The sequence below is a fragment of the Myotis davidii genome, unplaced genomic scaffold, assembly GCF_000327345.1.
Source record: "Myotis davidii unplaced genomic scaffold, ASM32734v1 scaffold93, whole genome shotgun sequence".
NCBI classification, from domain to species: Eukaryota; Metazoa; Chordata; class Mammalia; order Chiroptera; family Vespertilionidae; genus Myotis; species Myotis davidii.
The window spans coordinates 4,253,935-4,272,698 of NW_006292095.1; the positions used below are offsets into that span (position 1 = coordinate 4,253,935).

An 18,764-nucleotide genomic window follows, 5' to 3' on the forward strand; every position below is an offset into this window, starting at 1 on the left:
TATCTGTCCAATTTTCCCAACACCATTTATTGAAAAGACTGTCTTGACTCTATTGTATGGTCTTGCCTCCTTTGTAAATATTAATTGAGCATAATGGCTTGGGTCAATCTCTGGGTTCTCTGTTCTGTTCCATTGGTCTATATGTCTGTTCTTGTGCCAGGACCAGGCAGTTTTGAGAACAGTGGCTTTTTATCTTTCTTGGCTTCTCCCACCCCACTTTGGGCCACCATTGCTCTTCAACCCCACAAGCTCCTACTCACAGAGACACCTACTCTCCTATGTTCCAACTGATGTCTTCAGCTCTGAATTGTTCAGGAAAGGAAGGAAAAACAGAAGAGAGATAAGATAGGGGAAAGGAAGAAAAGGTGAGAAAGGAAGGAAAACTAGCTTTCTTATTTCTTATTAAAATAAGATGTCACCTTTGAGGGAGATGGGGTTAAAAAAGAATACATGGAACTTTTTGCATTACCCAAGAGAAATGAAAACATCAGTTCATGTAAAGACTTGTCGGTGAATGTTCAAGCAGCTTTTTGTGTTAATAGCAAAATACCAGAAATACCACAAATATACATCAAGAGATGAATTGACAAACTATAGTTTATCCATACTATTCAATTTATTGTAGTTTATCATACTATTGTTGGTAAACAACAATACAAACAAATGAGTTACTGACACTGTAGCAATGTGGATAATCTCGAAAGAATTATGCTGAGTGAATGAAGCTAGACAAAAAAAGAGTATTCCACTTACATGAAACTCTAGGAAATACACACTAATGTGTAATGTCAGAAAACAGATCAGTGATTGTCTGAGGAGAATGGGGGATTACCAAGGGTTGCAAAGAACTTTTTGGATGATATGTTCATTATCTAGATAGTAGTGACAGTTTCACATCTATATATATAAAAGCCAAGCAACAGAAATGCCAGAATGACTGGAACAACCAGTCGCTATGACAGGCACCGCGGCTGATTGGCCCACCCACCCCAATCGGGGGTGGGGCCAGCCGGCCAACCGCCCACGGCCCCTCCCCCAGCCAACCCCACCCCTGATTGGGGTGGGGGGGTGAGCAAGTGGTGGGGACCGGCTGGCCGACCTCCTGCGGCCCCCCACCCCTGGCCAGTTTGGCCCTGATCAGTCCCAATCGGGGCGGGGTGATCAGACCCCACCTGTGCACAAATTAGTGCACTGGGCTTCTAGTATGTATATAATGTGTCAAAATATATCAACTTGTATGCTTTAAACATGGGCAGTTTATTATTGACCAAGTCTTCAATTGCCTATTTCTTACCCTTTGCTTTGTCTTGACCAAATGTTATAAGGTTTCTTTCTTTTATATAGGTCCCTGGACTCTGCTTGTCCCCTTCATCAGCTAGCTCCCCCTAGAAATCAGCTGACCACAGCAGAACACTTTCCTCTCGGTACTTACTGGTTATTCCCCTTGCTTTTCAGCTTCTCCTTAAAAGACTCTGCTTATCTCTGCTTTGCCCCCACCTTTACCCTATTAAAGAAAAACCTTTTTCTCTTTGATTCTGAGATACTTGCAGATTTTGGAGATCAGAATGGTCTCCCTATTACAATAGCCTTTCCTTACCTAAGTCCTAATTTAGTTTTTTGACACTGCATTCAATTATACTTCAATAAAGCTGTTAACTTTATTTTGAAAAACACTGTAAGATGGCTTCATTAAAAAAGAGAATTAGGAAACAGTGTATACATGTATTCTGATTATGATAAAAGTATAATTTTAAATGGTTCTGTAATAACTAACCATTAGTGGACAGAAGTTAATTTTCTACCCCAGTCCACATGATTCCCTCAATTAAAGAGTAATCTAAAAATTTTTAACTTAAAAAGTATAAAGAAGCTATGATGATAATCTTGAAAAAGAGTACTACTAGTCAAATACAAAATTCAGAAAGTCTTAAGAAAAATAATTGATAAACTTGCCTTCATTTAAATTTTAAATTTCAATATAATAAAAATACATGCGATAAAAAGCTAAATAACAAGAGTAAACCCTAATGTAAACTGCAGACTTTGGATAATGATGTGTCAATGTAGAGCCATCAATTGTAACAAATGTACCTCTGTGCTGCAGGATGTGGGCAATGGAGAAGTGCTTGTGTGCGGGACAGGCAATATGTGGAACTCTTGGTACTTTCCACTCAAATTTGCTTTGACCCTAAAACTGCTCTAAGAAATAAAGTTGATTAATTTTTTTAAGCTTAATGATAAGCAAAATAGAGGAAATATTAGAACATATTCACAAAGGACTTTGCCCATAATATATGAGTTGCTAGAAGTAGATTTTAAAAAAATCAACAGCACAACATATAAACTTATGTGGGATATAAAATAACTCAGAAGAAAATTATGCATATGGTCTAAAAGCATATGAAAAGTGATAAAAACTAAATGAAACTTGAAGCAAATATAATCAGCTGAGAGGGTATATGGGAGGAGCTAGAGCTTATGAAAGTTTTCACATTCCACAAAATCCTACAGGAAGAACTCTATGTTAATAATAGAGTGATATGGTTCTAACTTCCTTTTCCCTTCTATAAATACCTCTCTATCTTGGCATGTAGGCCAGAGTGTGCACATGTGATCATGTAATTTTTGTCCTTCATTTTGTTTATTTGATGTATCACATTTATTGATTTGCCAGACTTGCATCTCCAATGGGTGGAAATAGTGGGAATGAGGGACATCGGTAATACTATCAACAATAAAAGTATATTTTTTAAGAATAAATTATTTTTAAAAACATAAAATATGTAAGGATAAAGAATTGAAAATGCCTGGAAAGGCAAATAATTTGGTCATCCTAATAGCATACTGTTAATTTAGACATTAAACATGCTTTATTAGGCCTTATTTTCCTCATTTGAAAATGAGGATATAAAAAATATCAATCTGCTTGGGCTACTGTGAGAATTATACCATGTAAAACACCGAGCAGAAGTCCTGACATGCAGCAATGTGATGAAGGCCAGTTACAATTTCATCATAGAATACAAACTGCCTCTCTATAATGGGAGCCTTCCGGCAAAGCCAGGTGTGGTCGGGTGAAAAAGAAGACCTTGTGGGAAAGGCTGAGAATAGAGTGAAGCTTACACAAAAATGAACAAGTTTCTTTTTTTATTATTGTTTAAAGTATTACAAATAGTAGTACATATGTCTCCCCCCCCCCCTTTTTTTCCAGTGACCATCCCCCAGCCTCTCCTACCTATGCCTAGGAGGAGGCCACTTGGAGAGAAGAATGGCTAAGATACAGAACAATAATAATGAAGAGGAGCATGGGTTAATGGAAATAAGTATGAGCATCAGGTGTGATAAAACCACAGATCAGTAGGTAAACTAGAGGTTAATTAAGGAAGGATGTTAATTTCAGTGCTAAGAACTTTGTTAATGAAGGGCTCTGGAGAATGAGCCAGTTTTAATTTATTATTAAAATGAGTTCAACCAAATAAATATTTCTGCAATGGCAGTGCCAGACAGAATGTGAGAGCTTACAAGTAGAGCCAAGTGAAAAACCGAGTCAGTCTTTAAAGTAAATAAATGACCCAATAACCATAACAGAAATGGTAGAAGCTAGCACAAAAAAATAGAGTCGGCATGGCGCTTTCCTTGTCATCAAAACAGATGACACCATTGGTTATGTTCTGGGAAGGAGATGACCAGTCCCAGGAACACGTCCCCACAAGGAAAATGCCAATCCTCTTTCTGCCACTAAGCTTTACTTTAGCTCCTGTGCCACAGTTGCCCACAGCAAGCTATTTTATTTTCTGCAAACCCTGAAGGAATGTAACAAAGCAGAAAGCAAACATTCAACTGACCTTTGGAGAACCACAATCACACTCTTCCCCGGGGTCCACCAACTTATTGCCACAGAAGGGAGCACTATAGGCTTCATCAGGCTTGGGAATATTAAGAAGGCAGTTTCCTCCTTTATTTAAAGTTAACTTCTCAAAGTCCTCTGCACTGCAACTGCTGAAGTTCCTGGAACCTCTATAATAAACATCAAGAAAAAGAACTCATGTCACAACAATTACTCTTTTCAAAAAATGTATGTCATGTCTTCAACCAACTAGAAATGAATATTTAAAACAGCAGTTAATAAGCTAACCAAAATAGAGGGAAATGAGAATTAATGTCTATTCCTAAAAAATATAAAACATTATTTCACTTACTTTATAATAATTACTATTTGGGTTACAATATATTATACCTCTATGAAAAAAATCTTCCAAACAATCACTTTCATTGAAATATAAAATCATAGCCGAAACCGGTTTGGCTCAGTGGATAGAGCGTCAGCCTGCAGACTGAGAGGTCCCAGGTTCGATTCCGGTCAAGGGCATGTACCTGGGTTGCAGGCACATTCCCAGTAGGAGATGTGCAGGAGGCAGCTGATCGATGTTTCTAACTCTCTATCTCTCTAACATCCTATCTCTATAAAAATCAGTAAAGTATATTTTTAAAAAAAAGAAATATAAAATCATAAATCTCGTCAGAAGACAGTTTAAAGATGACCTAGTCCTATCCAGAATTAAGTTTTATTTATATTCCATAGTAAAAGGTCTTCAAGTATTCGGAGCTAGCTATACGTTTACCCAATCTTCTTTTCACTTATTGTTTTACTCAGTCACTATAAAATATTTTCACATATTCCCACTAACTATATTTACTTTTGAAGACTAGTGGGAAACACACCCAAATATACAACAAGAATCTTTGAGAAATCCAAGTCACATTAAAATTTTATCAGGGGAATTTAGTGCCCTGAAAGAACCTCTTTTTCATCAGGTTGAGCAATGTTGCCAAAGTAGCAGTGGGAATAAAAACGGTCGCATTATAATGTTTGAGGAAGCATTCCTATCTATGTTGAGTCTCTGTAAATCCCAGGAATCTAAGGAACAGTTCCTTCCTGTGAAATTTTGTCCCCTGGGTATTCAGTTTACACTCTTCTTTGCTAACTGACCCAAAATCTCCAGGGAAGGAGATAGTCCTGGCTCTAGGCTCTTGGGAATGGAAGGCAGTCTGTCTAGGACATTCTGGTACTGTTAACTACTACTCGACAAACACGTCTTTGAATATGAGATGCTGAAGGGTTTTAACAGATTGGCAGAGAAGGAACATGAACGATCAATTGCGTATTACAAAAGAATGAGTAAAGACAATATTTTGACTCACACAGAAAGGAAAGGTATGGCACAAGCTTTTTGACAATAACAACACTTGTTTTCCATATTCTTTTTCTTGCTACTCTCTGTTTAAGGATATAGTAAGGAGTCTTTTTTTACAATATCATTCATTCAACAAATATTTGTTAAACATTTTTTATGTTCAAGGCACTCTTCTTTGTTAAGGGATAAAACAGTACTAGTAAACAAAGCAAAAATCCCACCCCCGTGAAGGTGACGTTCAAGTGAATGAGACTGTAAACTTAATAAGTATATTCAAGCCCTAGCCAGTTTGGCTCAGTGGATAGAGCATCAGCCCGCAAACTGAAGGGTACCAGGTTTGATTCCGGTCAAGGGCACATGTCCAGGTTGCGGGCTTGATCCCCAGTAGGGGGTGTGCAGGAGACAGCCAATAAATGATTCTCTCCTATCGTTGACGTTTCTCTCACTCTCTCCCTCTCCCTTCCTCTCTGAAATCAATAAAAATATATTTAAAAGATATATAAGTAAATTCAATAGTATATAAGGTGATAAGTGCAATTGAGGAAAAAGGTGAAGAGGTGAAGGGATAACCTGTGTAGGCAAAGAAGCGATTGCAATTTTTAAAAGAGCTGTCAGGACAGGCATTTCAAACATTGTGACAATTGAATCAAAACTGGCTATCTGGGGCAAGGGAACATTACAGGGAGAAGGAACAAGTACAAAAACCCTAAAATAGAAGCCTGCCTGGCATGCTCAAGAAAAAATAAAGAAGCCAGAAAGGTTGGAGCGGGAGTGAGTCAGTGAAGGAATGGGTAATGTGAGATACCATCAGTAAAGGTGGGAATAGGCCATTGTAAGAAATTGACTTTTTATAATGAGAGAAAGGAGGAGATTGGGAAGAGGGAGAAGGGAGAGAATGACAATAGAAAGTGCTGAGCAGGAGTGACTTGATCTGAATGGTTACTATGCAAAAGGCTACTGCAGAATTCCACTTAACAATGACAGAGCAGCCCGACAGCAGTGGGAGTAGTAAGAAGTGTTTGGATTATGTATATGTTTTAAAGAAATAACCATTTTCTGTAAGTTTTATTTGTGACAATAAAAATGTTTTGTCCTAATATATCACAAGTTGTACCAGAATAAGAAGACCCAGCAAGAGTTATTTGCAGTGCTTCCCACAGCTAGGCTCAGCAGCATACAGTCAACTAGAAGGTTCCTTAATCAGGACTAAGAAATCCTATAGAAAAAAAAATAAAAGATGACTTTGCTCAACCTGATGGTGGTTGTTAGAGATCAGAAAGCTGACAGGTCATAGCATTGATAGGAAGCAATCATCAATAAGAAAATAGAATCATCCGGCCAGTGTGGTTCAGTGGTTGAGCATCGGACCCATGAACCAGGAGGTCACAGTTCGATTTCTGGTAAGGGCATATGTCTGGATTGCAGGCTTGATCCCCAGTGGGGAAAGTGCAGGAGACAGCCAATCAATGATTCTCTCTCATCATTCATGTTTCTATCTCTCTTCTCATCCTCTCTCTGAAATCAATAATATATATAGAGTCAAAGATAAAGGACACAGAATAAGAGGGAAACTTGAGTTGCAGAGCAGGCTCTCTCTGATTTAAAAACAAAACACACACACCACACACACACACAGACACACACACACACACACACACACACAGATGATGCAACAGAAAACAGCACCATTAATAAATCTAAGAAATGTATTGCCATCTGGTGGAGCAAGTCAGTCCATTCCATTGAGGAATAGGCTAAAGCCATCTGTCTAATGAGGCCCACCACATCTTAAATTGTCAATCCAACACTATCTGTCCTATTCTGTCCTCTGCCCAGAATACTTCCCTGTTCAAAGTGGAAGTTAGTGCAATGTCCTCTCTGGGATAGTTCACATTCCCCTCAAGAGAAGCAGGTCCCCCTTCATTCAGGTGTCACTTATGCTCTTTTTTGGAAGGTGGAAAACCTTTCATTCTCCAAAACTTGGTATTTCTAGATCTAGAAATCAATGGGTCTTCATTAGAAGTTTTTTAGGACCAAGCTATTACAAGTATTGCCTCAGATTATAGCTTCCAAGGATCTCTGTGTTTGCTATGGACCCAATTTTAGCCAACCATTCCTAAGGTGCTTCTGTGCTAATCCCCTATAAGCAATGAAATGCTGATGTTTTATTCCTTACAAAACCTCCCCAGACCCAACTGTCTCATTAACCACATCTCCAAACTTAAGACCATTCTTGAGCCATGCCCCATTTCAACCCAGTAAGCCCAACATATTTCTGCTTCATATACAAAACAATAAAACAAAGACAGAAACTCAAGTGGTGAACATTTGCAAGTAGTGACTACTTACACTTATCCAATACTTATACTTGCTCACAAGCTATCTCTCTGCCCCAGACAAGTAAACTACAAACAGGACATTTATTTTAACTTACTACACTAACATATAAAATTATTACAAGATCAAGAAAATATGTGGAAACTCACATACTACCTTTTTAACACAATCACAGAACCTCCCCAAAAGGCAAAGGCAACAATCAACAAATATATGTATCCTAAAATTCTTATTAGATTGCTAAATAAAAGTGTGAAACTGTTATGGTACTGGTAGTAATGGGAAAATAATATCAAGACAATCCACTCAGATATATTTGAAATATAATTATCCTCTGAAAATGTTTTAAAAATAAATTTAAGCCCAGCCAGCATGGCTCAGCAGTTGAGCACTGAGCTATGAACCAGAGGTCATGGTTCGATTCCCAGTTGGGGCACATGCCCAGGTTGTGGGCTTGATCCCAAGTGGAGGTGTGCAGAAGGCAGCCAATCAATGATGCTCTCTCATCATTGATGTTTCTATCTCTCTCTCCCTCTCCCTTCCTCTCTGAAATCAATAAAAATATTTTTAAATAAATAAATGTTCAAACTCCACAACAAAATCAGCAATACAATATTTCCAGCATACATTATCAGTTCTCAAGAATATATTCCAGGGAACACTGGTAACAGCAATCACTTAAAAGTTCAATACTATTAAATATTTATATTTATAACAGAATGGCACCTACGCTTTTTCCAGAACACTTGTATTAAATAATTTTTCTCTAGTTCCTAGTTAAAAATTATTTCTCAGAACAAAATAATTCAAAAAACTATAGAAAAGCCAGAAGAAAAATCAAAAAAATGACCTGAAAGATTACCCCAAAAGACACAACCAGTTAAACTTTTGGCATACATCCTCACGATCTTTTTTCACATGTTCCTATGTTTAAAGATAGTTATAATTCACACTATAATATTTCATATATCCCTTTTTCACATGGTTAAGTACATTTTTAGGCCAACATATTATTAACCACTAGTGAGTCACAAACCACACTCTCCAGTGCCCTGGAGCTTCTAAAGAGGTGCCTCAGGAGCCTGGGCCAACTTAGGCACAATAGGCACGTGCCTAGGACCCCTCATACTTTCAATGGCCCACAAAAATGTTTAAAGATTAGTTTCTTTTAAAATCAGAAGAAGAAAAATGGGAAGTCACAATAATGAATATATAATAATAAGTCCAGCCTGGGTTATTTCATCTTGATTCTGAGATATCTTGAACTTTAGACAAATAAAAACAGGTTTTTCCCCTCACGTTTTTTCAAAATGGTTATAACTGGTTTAAAGGGAATCTATTTATTTTATACACTTATAACTATATTTCTAATACTATTTAATTGATTCCCTTGCTGTTCAAAACTAGACAATCATATCATGTGAGCTTTCCCCTTTTCAAATAATTATTCCTAAATCTTTTCCTTATTCAATGCATTAGCTGATGCAAAACAAGATAAAGTAATGGGACTGACAAATATCATCCCCATCCTTTTCCATTGTGCTCTATGCTTGCTGGAGAATGACCTATATGGACTGTATCCAATAAAACACAGCCAAATAAGAGGCACTGGCAGAGACAAGAAGGCAGTAGGAGAATAAGGCGGATTAGTTCCTCTGGATCCCTCTCCATCAGGTCACCTTATGTTGGCAGCTTCCCACTATTTCAACTTCTGTAGGGCCAGTCCCTCCTAATAGCTACTGTTTTCCTCTCCAAAAGCCAATTACATACTCTCCCTTTATGTCTTTTACATCCCTATAAGGTTATATTTTTAAGTTAGCCAAAAAAACAAATTTATTTGCAGCTCTTCTCACAGGGAAAATGGTAGGTTGCCTAATATTTGACATCATCTTATATACATGTTTAAGTAAGTCTTCTTTGGGTAAAATATACGGTCAACTGGACATCTGAAGTTTTACTTATAAAATTAACCATACTAATATTTATTTAAACCTCTATAATCTTAAGGACTTATCAGAAATTTAAAATCATAATTTATGGCCGAATATTTGGATTTTTGCAGCCTGATCTCTGAAGCTGCTTACAAAGTATAACTTGCCCTTTTGGGCTCAGAACCTACCCATAGAGTAAGCAGTAGCCCCTGTACTGTTTGTTAATCATACTCCTTGAATCACTGCTAAATGATACTTCCTGTACTATAATTGTGTGATAAGAAAACAGCCTTTTGTTCTACGGCCTGGGCTGAAACTAGGATGTTGACAAATGCTTAATCATATATTACCTATTGTTCTCATCTCAAACCCCACATGCTTGGCCACTGAGTCAACCAACTGTTAAAAGTACAGTTGCCCCTACCAATCAGAAAACAAATATTGTAAGTTTACGGTCTCATTTCCCCTAGCAACCCATCTCTTTGATTGTCAGCTCTTGACAATTTTTGCCTTTATAAACCTTGCCTTATCCCACCCATCCATTTTGGAACATCTATTTCAGCGGTTCTCAACCTGTGGGTCGCGACCCCTTTGGGGGTCGAACGGCCCTTTCACAGGGGTCGCCTAAGACTATCGGAAAATACATATATACATATTGTTTTTGTGATTAATCACTATGCTTTAATTATGTTCAATTTGTAACAATGAAATCGGGGGTCACCACAACATGAGAAACTGTATTAAAGGGTCGCGGCATTAGGAAGGTTGAGAACCACTGATCTATTTGGTTCATACCAAGGGCTACATTTCCTGGTTTGCAAATCATTACCTGAATAAACTCTCTTTTAATTTTTCAGAAACTTTCTTCCAGACTTCTGTTTACATTTTATATGTGTTTTGTTTACATAATCTGTTAATGATTAAGAAAGAGATTTTAAAATTTTCTCTAATATATGGGAACATTTTCCCTTGAGGTGCTTTTTACATTATATAACTTAATAACGTAAAATTAAAAAAAACTATGACAAATGTTCATTAATGATTATATATCTCATAAATGAAAAGTGGTAATTTTTGTCTTATTCTGAGTCTCTTTGATACAGGTGTGTTTCCTGAATATAATTATAATGGTTTGTGACCTATTACTGATGTATTTATTAGGTTAATATGTTGTCTTCACCATTAAAATGTAAATTCTGTAAAGGACAAGTCTTTATCTAACTCACTGAGATAGTCTAAGTGCCTAAAACAAAGTCTAGCACATAGTGCTCAATAAATATTTGATGAGTGAATGAAGTATGGGTCATACCTTTTTAAATTCCACTACAGCGCTGTTTCATGACATTCCTTCCTCTTGATGTTCCTTTTTTCAGTAGTGTCTTATTTTATCTCACTGTTGATTATTTCTTTCTTTTCCCCTGAATCTATGTCTTCCTCAACTTCACTGCCAGCCAGAGCAAACACTAAACTTACTTCCCTGCCCAACATAAAATATTTTACACTCATGACTTTTCTTGTAAATATAATTACACTTCTATTAAAGATAGTTTTTTCATAAGTGCTATACTAATTCTTCCATATCTATTTTTCAGCCTAGTATTTCCTCCAAAACCAATAAATTCTGTAGTAAATCATGCTTGAGTGCTTCCCCTTTATACCAGGATGTGATTACAACTATATTCTCACATTTAGAGTGATGGCTAACAGAAGTTTTATTATTTTTTCAGTGCCCTAGGAGCTTGAGGAAAATAGAAAAGGGAGATAATCCTTAGGGCCATGGATATTCCCCATATGAAATCTTGATCTGTGTTTGTTAGAGATGAACATCTTTCATATCTAATTTTTTCTCTGACTCAGCTTCTAATCCACACATGCACTGTGGTCATGTCCAGTTCTCTGCTTAGCACAACTGCCTACGAAAGCAGGACGGAACCATGTTGCCTTCTGAGAACTCTGCATCAAAAAGAAGCCCAACAACTCAATGGTTCTTGTTCACCCTTAGACCCTCAATTGTAATTACTTTTGAACCCTGGCAAAAGAAGGGGTTCTAAGATCACAGGCTCTTGACCTAGACTTCTTGATTTCAAATCCCAGCTTCATCACTTCCTTAGATGTGTGACGTGTTTCCTCATCCATAGAGATAACAAAGTACCTACATCTCATTAGGTTGTTGCACATTAACTGATTAATACCTTTTAAGTGCCTAGAACAGTGCCTGATACAGAAATAGAGTTCAATAAATGTTAATGCTTCTTTCTCCTTCTCTTTGTCTTTCCTCTCACCTTTATGTATAAAATTGGAAATGTTAGGACTACATCAAGATCTCTTCTACCTACAGTGACAACAGTGTTTTCTCATGAGGTCTGTGAGTAAATGTTTCATATTGTCCTTCAATCTATATTCTAACCTGCACTGATTCGAACAGAATCCCCTCCCTAATTTGTAATTCAGATGTAAATTTTTCCATGTTCTTATATCTTTTGGTCTGTCGACTGGTTTAAAGAAGAGTGTAGGCATACCTGTGCCTAAATAAATATTTCTTGTGGAAAGCTTTGTGGAATTATTTATTTAATTAAAAAAACAGATTTCTCATTGGTGTATCATGTAATTAGTTTCAGGGGAACCAAGGATAATTTTTCCTGTTTTTTTTTAACATAGACAGGAGTATATCCCAGAGTTTAAGAAATACTGATCTACAATACCACATTATAAAGAATAAGAAGAAAGAACTCATTACTCACGATGCTCCTGAATTCATAATGCAGCTCTTTGCTCCACAAACACAATTTCTCCCATCATCATGATTCATTCCAAGGTTATGACCCAACTCATGAGCAACAATAGATGCAAATGTCTCCACTGTGATTTGCCCAAACTGTCCAAACACAAGAAGGTATTACCTTGGTTTCTGAGCAAAAGGATATGTTTTGTTTCTGAAATTATTTTTTCACAAAGGAAATTTATCACAATAATGTTAATAGTATATATGATAAATCAAGCATCCAACATCAGTACTTATACATTTCAGCCTAGTAAGAAGAAACTCCTGTGACTCAACACACTATGAAGATAGACTCTTTAAGCAATAGATCAAATACTTTAGCACCAATAGATTATTCATGGTGGTCTATGGAAAACAAGTTCATGGTTCTAATTTAATTTTCTTAAGTGAGGTCTCTATTTTCTCACCCATAAAAAGTGAGAAGCTAATAAATATTAGGATACTTAATCCAACTCATCTTCACTTCTACATTTTCCCTGATAAAACCCAAAATATAGTTTTAAGGATGAGGGAAGGAAGTATAGAGTCAAGAAATGCTTGACACTCTCCTAATGCAGAGGGCCAAAGGTGAATATCAAGAACAAAAATGTACCACATTAATCCCGCCTGCGTGGCTCCTTGAACACACTGTTCCCACAAATGCCATTCCTGCAGTCCCACCAAAACCTTTCTTCCTAAATGAAAAGAAAAGGTGAAAGTTATAACAAGTAACATTTTGAAGTCAGAAAACAATAAAACCTTCTCTCTTTTATCATCAGAGAATGAGATTAATATTACAAATTCGTTTTTTAGAAAAATGAAGATACCAAACCAAATGTTTTCTACCTTCTAATGAAAAACCTCCCTAAAATGCATTACATTTATTTATGCAAATATTCTTGTGAGAGACAGGGAACAAACTCAATGAACATATGCACACAGGAGGCTACAAGGCAGGAAGCACAGGGAACAATAAGGTCACCGTGGCCTCCATATGGTTCATCACTTGTATCCCAGGACCTGTTCCCTCTGCCTGGAACTTTCTCACCCATATATACCCTAACTCACTCCCTCACCTCCTTCAGGTCTTTAGGCAAAATCTTCTGACTGAGATCTTATTTTGCCATGTTACCTAAATTTCAACTTTATTCCTCCAATACTTTTATTTTTCCACCTTACCATTTATCTTTATTTATCTAGTGCCTGGTGCACAGATTCGTCACATTGAAAAGAAATTAATTAGAAGGTGGCTAGCAGGGCAGGACTGGGCAAGATGGATGGGCCGGACATGCCCTAGAGCCAACCCCCCAGGGTCCCTTCCAACTGGCCACACCTGGGGCAGTGCCATGGCTTGAAGGGCATCTGCGGACTGAGCAAGGTCCCTCTAGCAGGTGGGGTCCCTTGGCCTAGCCTGCAGGGATCAAGCTGAAACCAGCTCTCCAACAACCCCTAAGGGGTCCCGGATTGCAAGAGGGTAGTTCTCGGGTGATGCATCCCAGAATGGGGCTCCTTCCTCTCTGGTTCCGGGGTACGTCACCCGAGAACCACTGTTGCCAAGTCACAGCAACTCAGCAGCTCCTGCGTTGAGCATCTGCTCCCTGGTGGTCAGTGTGCGTCATAGCTACCGGTTGGAGTGTCTGCCCCGTGGTGGTCATTGCTCATCATAGCTACCTACCAGTGGGACAGTCTGACAGTTGCTTAGCCTTTTATGTGTATAGATATAGATATTACATATACTTATTTATCTCATTTATGGCAAATCACCTCCACCAGAATATGGACTCCATGAGAGCAAGAAGTTTTGTCTGTTATGTTTACTGCTCTACTTCAGTGCCTATGGTATACACCTAATGAATATCTTTTAAATGGATGACTAAATCCTTCTCTGGGACATCTGACCAGCGAAGAGAAAAGGACTTGAGATATTGACATAAGGGGATTTCCAAGAAAAATTTTCAACCAGGTCACCATATAGTGAACTCCAAAGTCCCCAAACCCCCTCTCATGTACTCAATGCTTCCAAAAGGCTTTCAGTACCTCATTTTAACCACAAACTAAACACCTCTAACACAACAGATGGAGACCAAAAAGAGGGGGAAAGACAGCTTGGTAGGCATACCTGGGCAAGGCACAGGAGTATGCTTAATGCCTGTTCCTTTTGGTCTTGTGTGAACTGGATGGCATACTCACTGGGATGAGGATACTTGTAGATGCAATTTTACTAAAATTAATTTAAAAGTCAGGACCAATCCTTTGTGACTACAGGGCCATAAAAATCCATTTTGGCATTTTCAGTGCCTTGCTTAAATTAACTCACATAACAAAAGAAAACGAAAGAAAATCAGGGGAAGTTTCTCCTCTGGAAAAAAAAAATTATTTTTAGGTACCATCAACATTGAGGGAGGCAAAAAGTATTATATAAAATAGAATTTTTTTTTTGCCGAAGCCGGTTTGGCTCAGTGGATAGAGCGTTAGCCTGCGGACTGAAGGGTCCCAGGTTCGATTGCGGTCAAGGGCATGTACCTGGGTTGCGGGCACATCCCCACTGCGGGATGTGCAGGAGGCAGCTGATCGATGTTTCTCTCTCATCAATGTTTCTGACTCTCTATCCCTCTCCCTTCCTCTTTGTAAAAAATCAATAAAATATATTTTTAAAATAGAATTTTTTCTTTTTGCAAAAAGCCAGCCTATCAAGCCAGGAAACTTCTAAGGAGAATAAAATGCTTTAAATATTTTCAGTGAAGGTTTTACTGTAAGTTTTTGGAATGTACTTGTATTTAGTGATTTATATAAGTGTAAGTTTTATTAAGGTACCATGAAATTGCTGTAGAAAAGAAGAAGAATTTTTAAAATATACCAGTAATATTTCAAAGAGACTATGAAAACTATTATATCCAGGAAATAAAAAACTGATTATGTAAAAAAATATTCAGGGGAACGAAAAACATCTATTAAACATTAAAAATAAGATAGCCAGAAATTAAAAACTCAATAAAAAGCTTAAAAGTTAAATTTAAGACAATATCCCCCCCCAAAAAACAAAAAGACAAAGAGAAGAAAGGAAACAAAAGGTAATTCCTGAAACTATAGGACATCAGTTTCAAAACTGAAATTACCCACTAAGGACACAGCACATCAGTGATAAAAGACCTACACAAAAGCCTATCATCAAGAAAATTAAGACACCTGGGAATTAAGAGAAGATCCTATTCCTGTAAGTTTCCAGAGAAAAAGAAATTTTAAGAAGCCACATATACAGGATCAGAAATCAGAATGATTTAATGGTTCTCAACAGTCATATTGGAAGTCAAAAGATAACAGATTCGATTCATTCTGAAGAAAAAAGATTTCATGCCTCAAATTTTATACCCATCCAAATAATCAAAAAGTTATTAAACAAGCTACAAAGCACACCTCTGAAAGAATGAGTTACTTAGACCCCAGAATAATCGAGGGTCAAAATGAGATAATTTTTAAAAAACTATTTTTATTGATTTCAGAGAAAAAGAGAGAGAGAGAGAGAAACATCAATGATGAGAGTCATTGATCAGCTGCCTCCTACAGGCCTCCTACTGGGGATCGAGCCTGCAACCCGGGCATGTGCCCTTGACCAGAATCGAACCCGGGACCCTTCAGTCCGCAGTCCGATGCTCTATCTGCTGAGCCAGACTGTCTAGGGCAAGATAATTTTTTAAAAATCTGTTCTGAGACTATTAAGTACATTTTCTCAGGTGCAAGATGAAAGAAACTATGTTGGGGAGCACAAGAGACTTGGTTGGAAAGTTGTAAGGTCATTCTGATAAAAGGAAAGTGTGTGGAATGCCACCTGCCCTCTTTATCGGAATTCCGACTTAGGGAGACTTAGGGGAGTATTGAAAGTGGTGCCCCTAATTATTCCTTGGCCTTTCCAAACAAGCCTGTGCATATGCAGACTCCTGATGTTTACTAGAATCCTTATGCTTAATCCCTGGATGCCCTTGTCTAGAGGACAATGTAAACATGTGTGCTCCCAAGATTACTCACCTACTGATTGTATCTCAAGAGAAAAATTCCAATAAAGGCCTAAGGAGGCAGGCAATAGAGGCCGCTCTGGCTACTAAGGCCAGGAGCCCTTTAGCCCTGTCTTTCACAATCAAACTGTGAGTGATCTGTTCAGGGACTGCTGTCAGCCCTGGCAAAACTAGAATACATGCCATACCAAACGGAGAGAGTAAACTAAACCCAAGAAAGTGAAAGGACATGAGATTAAGGTGACAGGAAATTGAACACAGAAGAGAGATATTATTATACTCTCACTTGGTCCTAATGTATGAAATTAAGTTTTCTTTATTTAAATAAATGATCAAAAACCTTATGAAAATATAACCTTAATAAAAGAAAACAAACAAAAGTTATTATTCTGACCATCTCATTAATAGAACTTTTTAAAAATCACTTACAGAACTAGCCCTGGCCAGTGTGGCTCAGGTGGCTGGAGCATCATCTCCTATATCAAAAGGTTGCAGGTTCAGTTCCGGGTCAGGGCACACATGTAAGGCAACCAATCAATGTTTTCTCTCACATTGATGTTTTTTTTTTTCTCTCTCTTTTCTCTCCTTTTCCCTCTAAAATCAATGAGCGTTTCCTCAGATAAGGATTTAAAAAGAAAAAATCACTTACAGAATTAGCTGTGCACTGTCATGTCTCCGACGTGTTATAAGAAACTTTTCCCGCCATTGTACAAAGTTCCCCAACACATCACCAGCACCACCAACTGTGCTGATCAGGTTTACATTTGTCCAAATCTCCAGTCCAACTAGCACAACTCGAATATTTAACATAATATACATCTAGGAAAAAAACAGAAATAAAAGTATACAAACATATTAAAGGATATATTTTAGCTTACAATGAAGTAACATAACTACTTAAATTAAAAACACGACTCCTCACCCTGGCCAGTGTTGCTCAGTTGGTTGGAGCACCAGAAGTTGCTTCGTGCACCAGAAGGTGGTGAGTTCAATTACCAGGAAGGGAACATACCTAGGTTTTGGGTTTGATCCCTATCAGGGCACATATAGGAGGCAACTGAGCGATATTTCTCTCTCACATCAGTGTTTTTCCCTTCCAAAAAAATAATCCCTTCAATATAATGAGATTCTACCCTCTCACGGGTCTCAGTTTCCTTGTCCATAAAATAAACATAATACAAATTCAAAATCCTTTTTATGCCCTAACCGGTTTGGCTCAGCGGATAGAGCGTTGGCCTGCACACTCAAGGGTCCCAGGTTCAATTCCGGTCAAGGGCATGTACCTTGGTTGCGGGCACATCCCCAGTAGGGGGCGTGCAAGAGGCAGCTGATCAATGTTTCTCTCATCCGTGTTTCTAACTCTCTATCCCTCTCCCCTTCTCTCTGTAAAAAATCAATAAAAAATATTTTTTTTAAAAATCCTTTTTATTTTCCATTCCAAAATCTGACATAGAGTGAAAATTTTAAGTTTTGGGTAAATTAATTCCAAAACTTGCCCTAAACTAATGCAAGCCTATTTACAGTCCACACTTATCTCAATTAATGGGAACATTCACACATTTCACTATAAAAATACCAATGCTTTTGATTACATTATGCTACCCCAAGATCCTGTGGGGTATTATATAATACATAGTGAAGCATATGAGCTTTGTGGCCCGTGAGAAAGAAAATACCTACTAAGCAGGGCTCCTAGTCGCTAACTCGGCTCAAATTTAAAAGCAGAGCCTAGAAGCTGTTTCTGAAGAGAGACCTCTCATGCAAAACTCACTTCATGGAGAAACCTGCACTAAACTGCATGCCTGAACTGTGCTCCTGCCTTTATAAAGGAGTTCCTAGAATTGCATGTCAACCCATAGGACTGAGGCTTTCCCCATCCAATCAGAGCTAAGCAGCTGTATTCCCATCAGCATCTTCACAGACCAATCAAAGCAACTCCATTCTGACCAATCGGGACAATGTTTTTTGGACCAATCAAACAGCAAAAATTTAGAATCCCCATTTGCATGAGGATGGACCAATCAGAGACCAGGGACAGCACTTCTGTTTATATAAGTCAGCTCCTCTCTTGTTCAGAGAGCACACTTTCCCTTTCCACCAAAACTGAGGATTATGTTTCCTCACTACAGCTGAAACACCGAGGACATCACACTGAGCAGAGCAGTGCAAAGCGGGGCAAAGCAGAGCTGTCTAGCTGCAAGGGGCCTCGTCCCTCAATCACCATACAGCCATGCTGTTTCATGATCGAGCTGTAACAATATTTAGATGCCCCACAGTCATGCTGATCTCACAGTTGTGTTGTATCACACCTGAGCTATCTGCACTGAATAAAGTTTCCGTCTTCACAGCACCTCACACACATAGACACTCACACACACAGTGTTGAGTTGGCACCTTTCTAAACTCTGACGTAAAATCTGAATTACACGTACCCCAAAGGTTTCAGATAAATGATTACAGAACTATCTATTTCATAGAAATACTGTGAGGAATAAGTTCATAAATGTAAAGCACTTAACTCAGCTTCAAG

At 38.0% G+C, this 18,764-nt stretch overlaps 1 protein-coding gene across 1 annotated transcript in view; it reads right to left on the reverse strand.

Moving 5' to 3' along the window:
* The window catches only part of ADAM9 (ADAM metallopeptidase domain 9), a 110,307-nt gene that overhangs the window by 56,948 nt on the left and 34,595 nt on the right, over nt 1-18,764 (reverse strand). Inside the window, 4 exon segments of the mRNA XM_006765559.2 lie at nt 3,750-4,017; nt 12,205-12,338; nt 12,838-12,919; nt 16,884-17,053. Coding sequence (XP_006765622.1) covers nt 3,750-4,017; nt 12,205-12,338; nt 12,838-12,919; nt 16,884-17,053 — 654 coding nt within the window.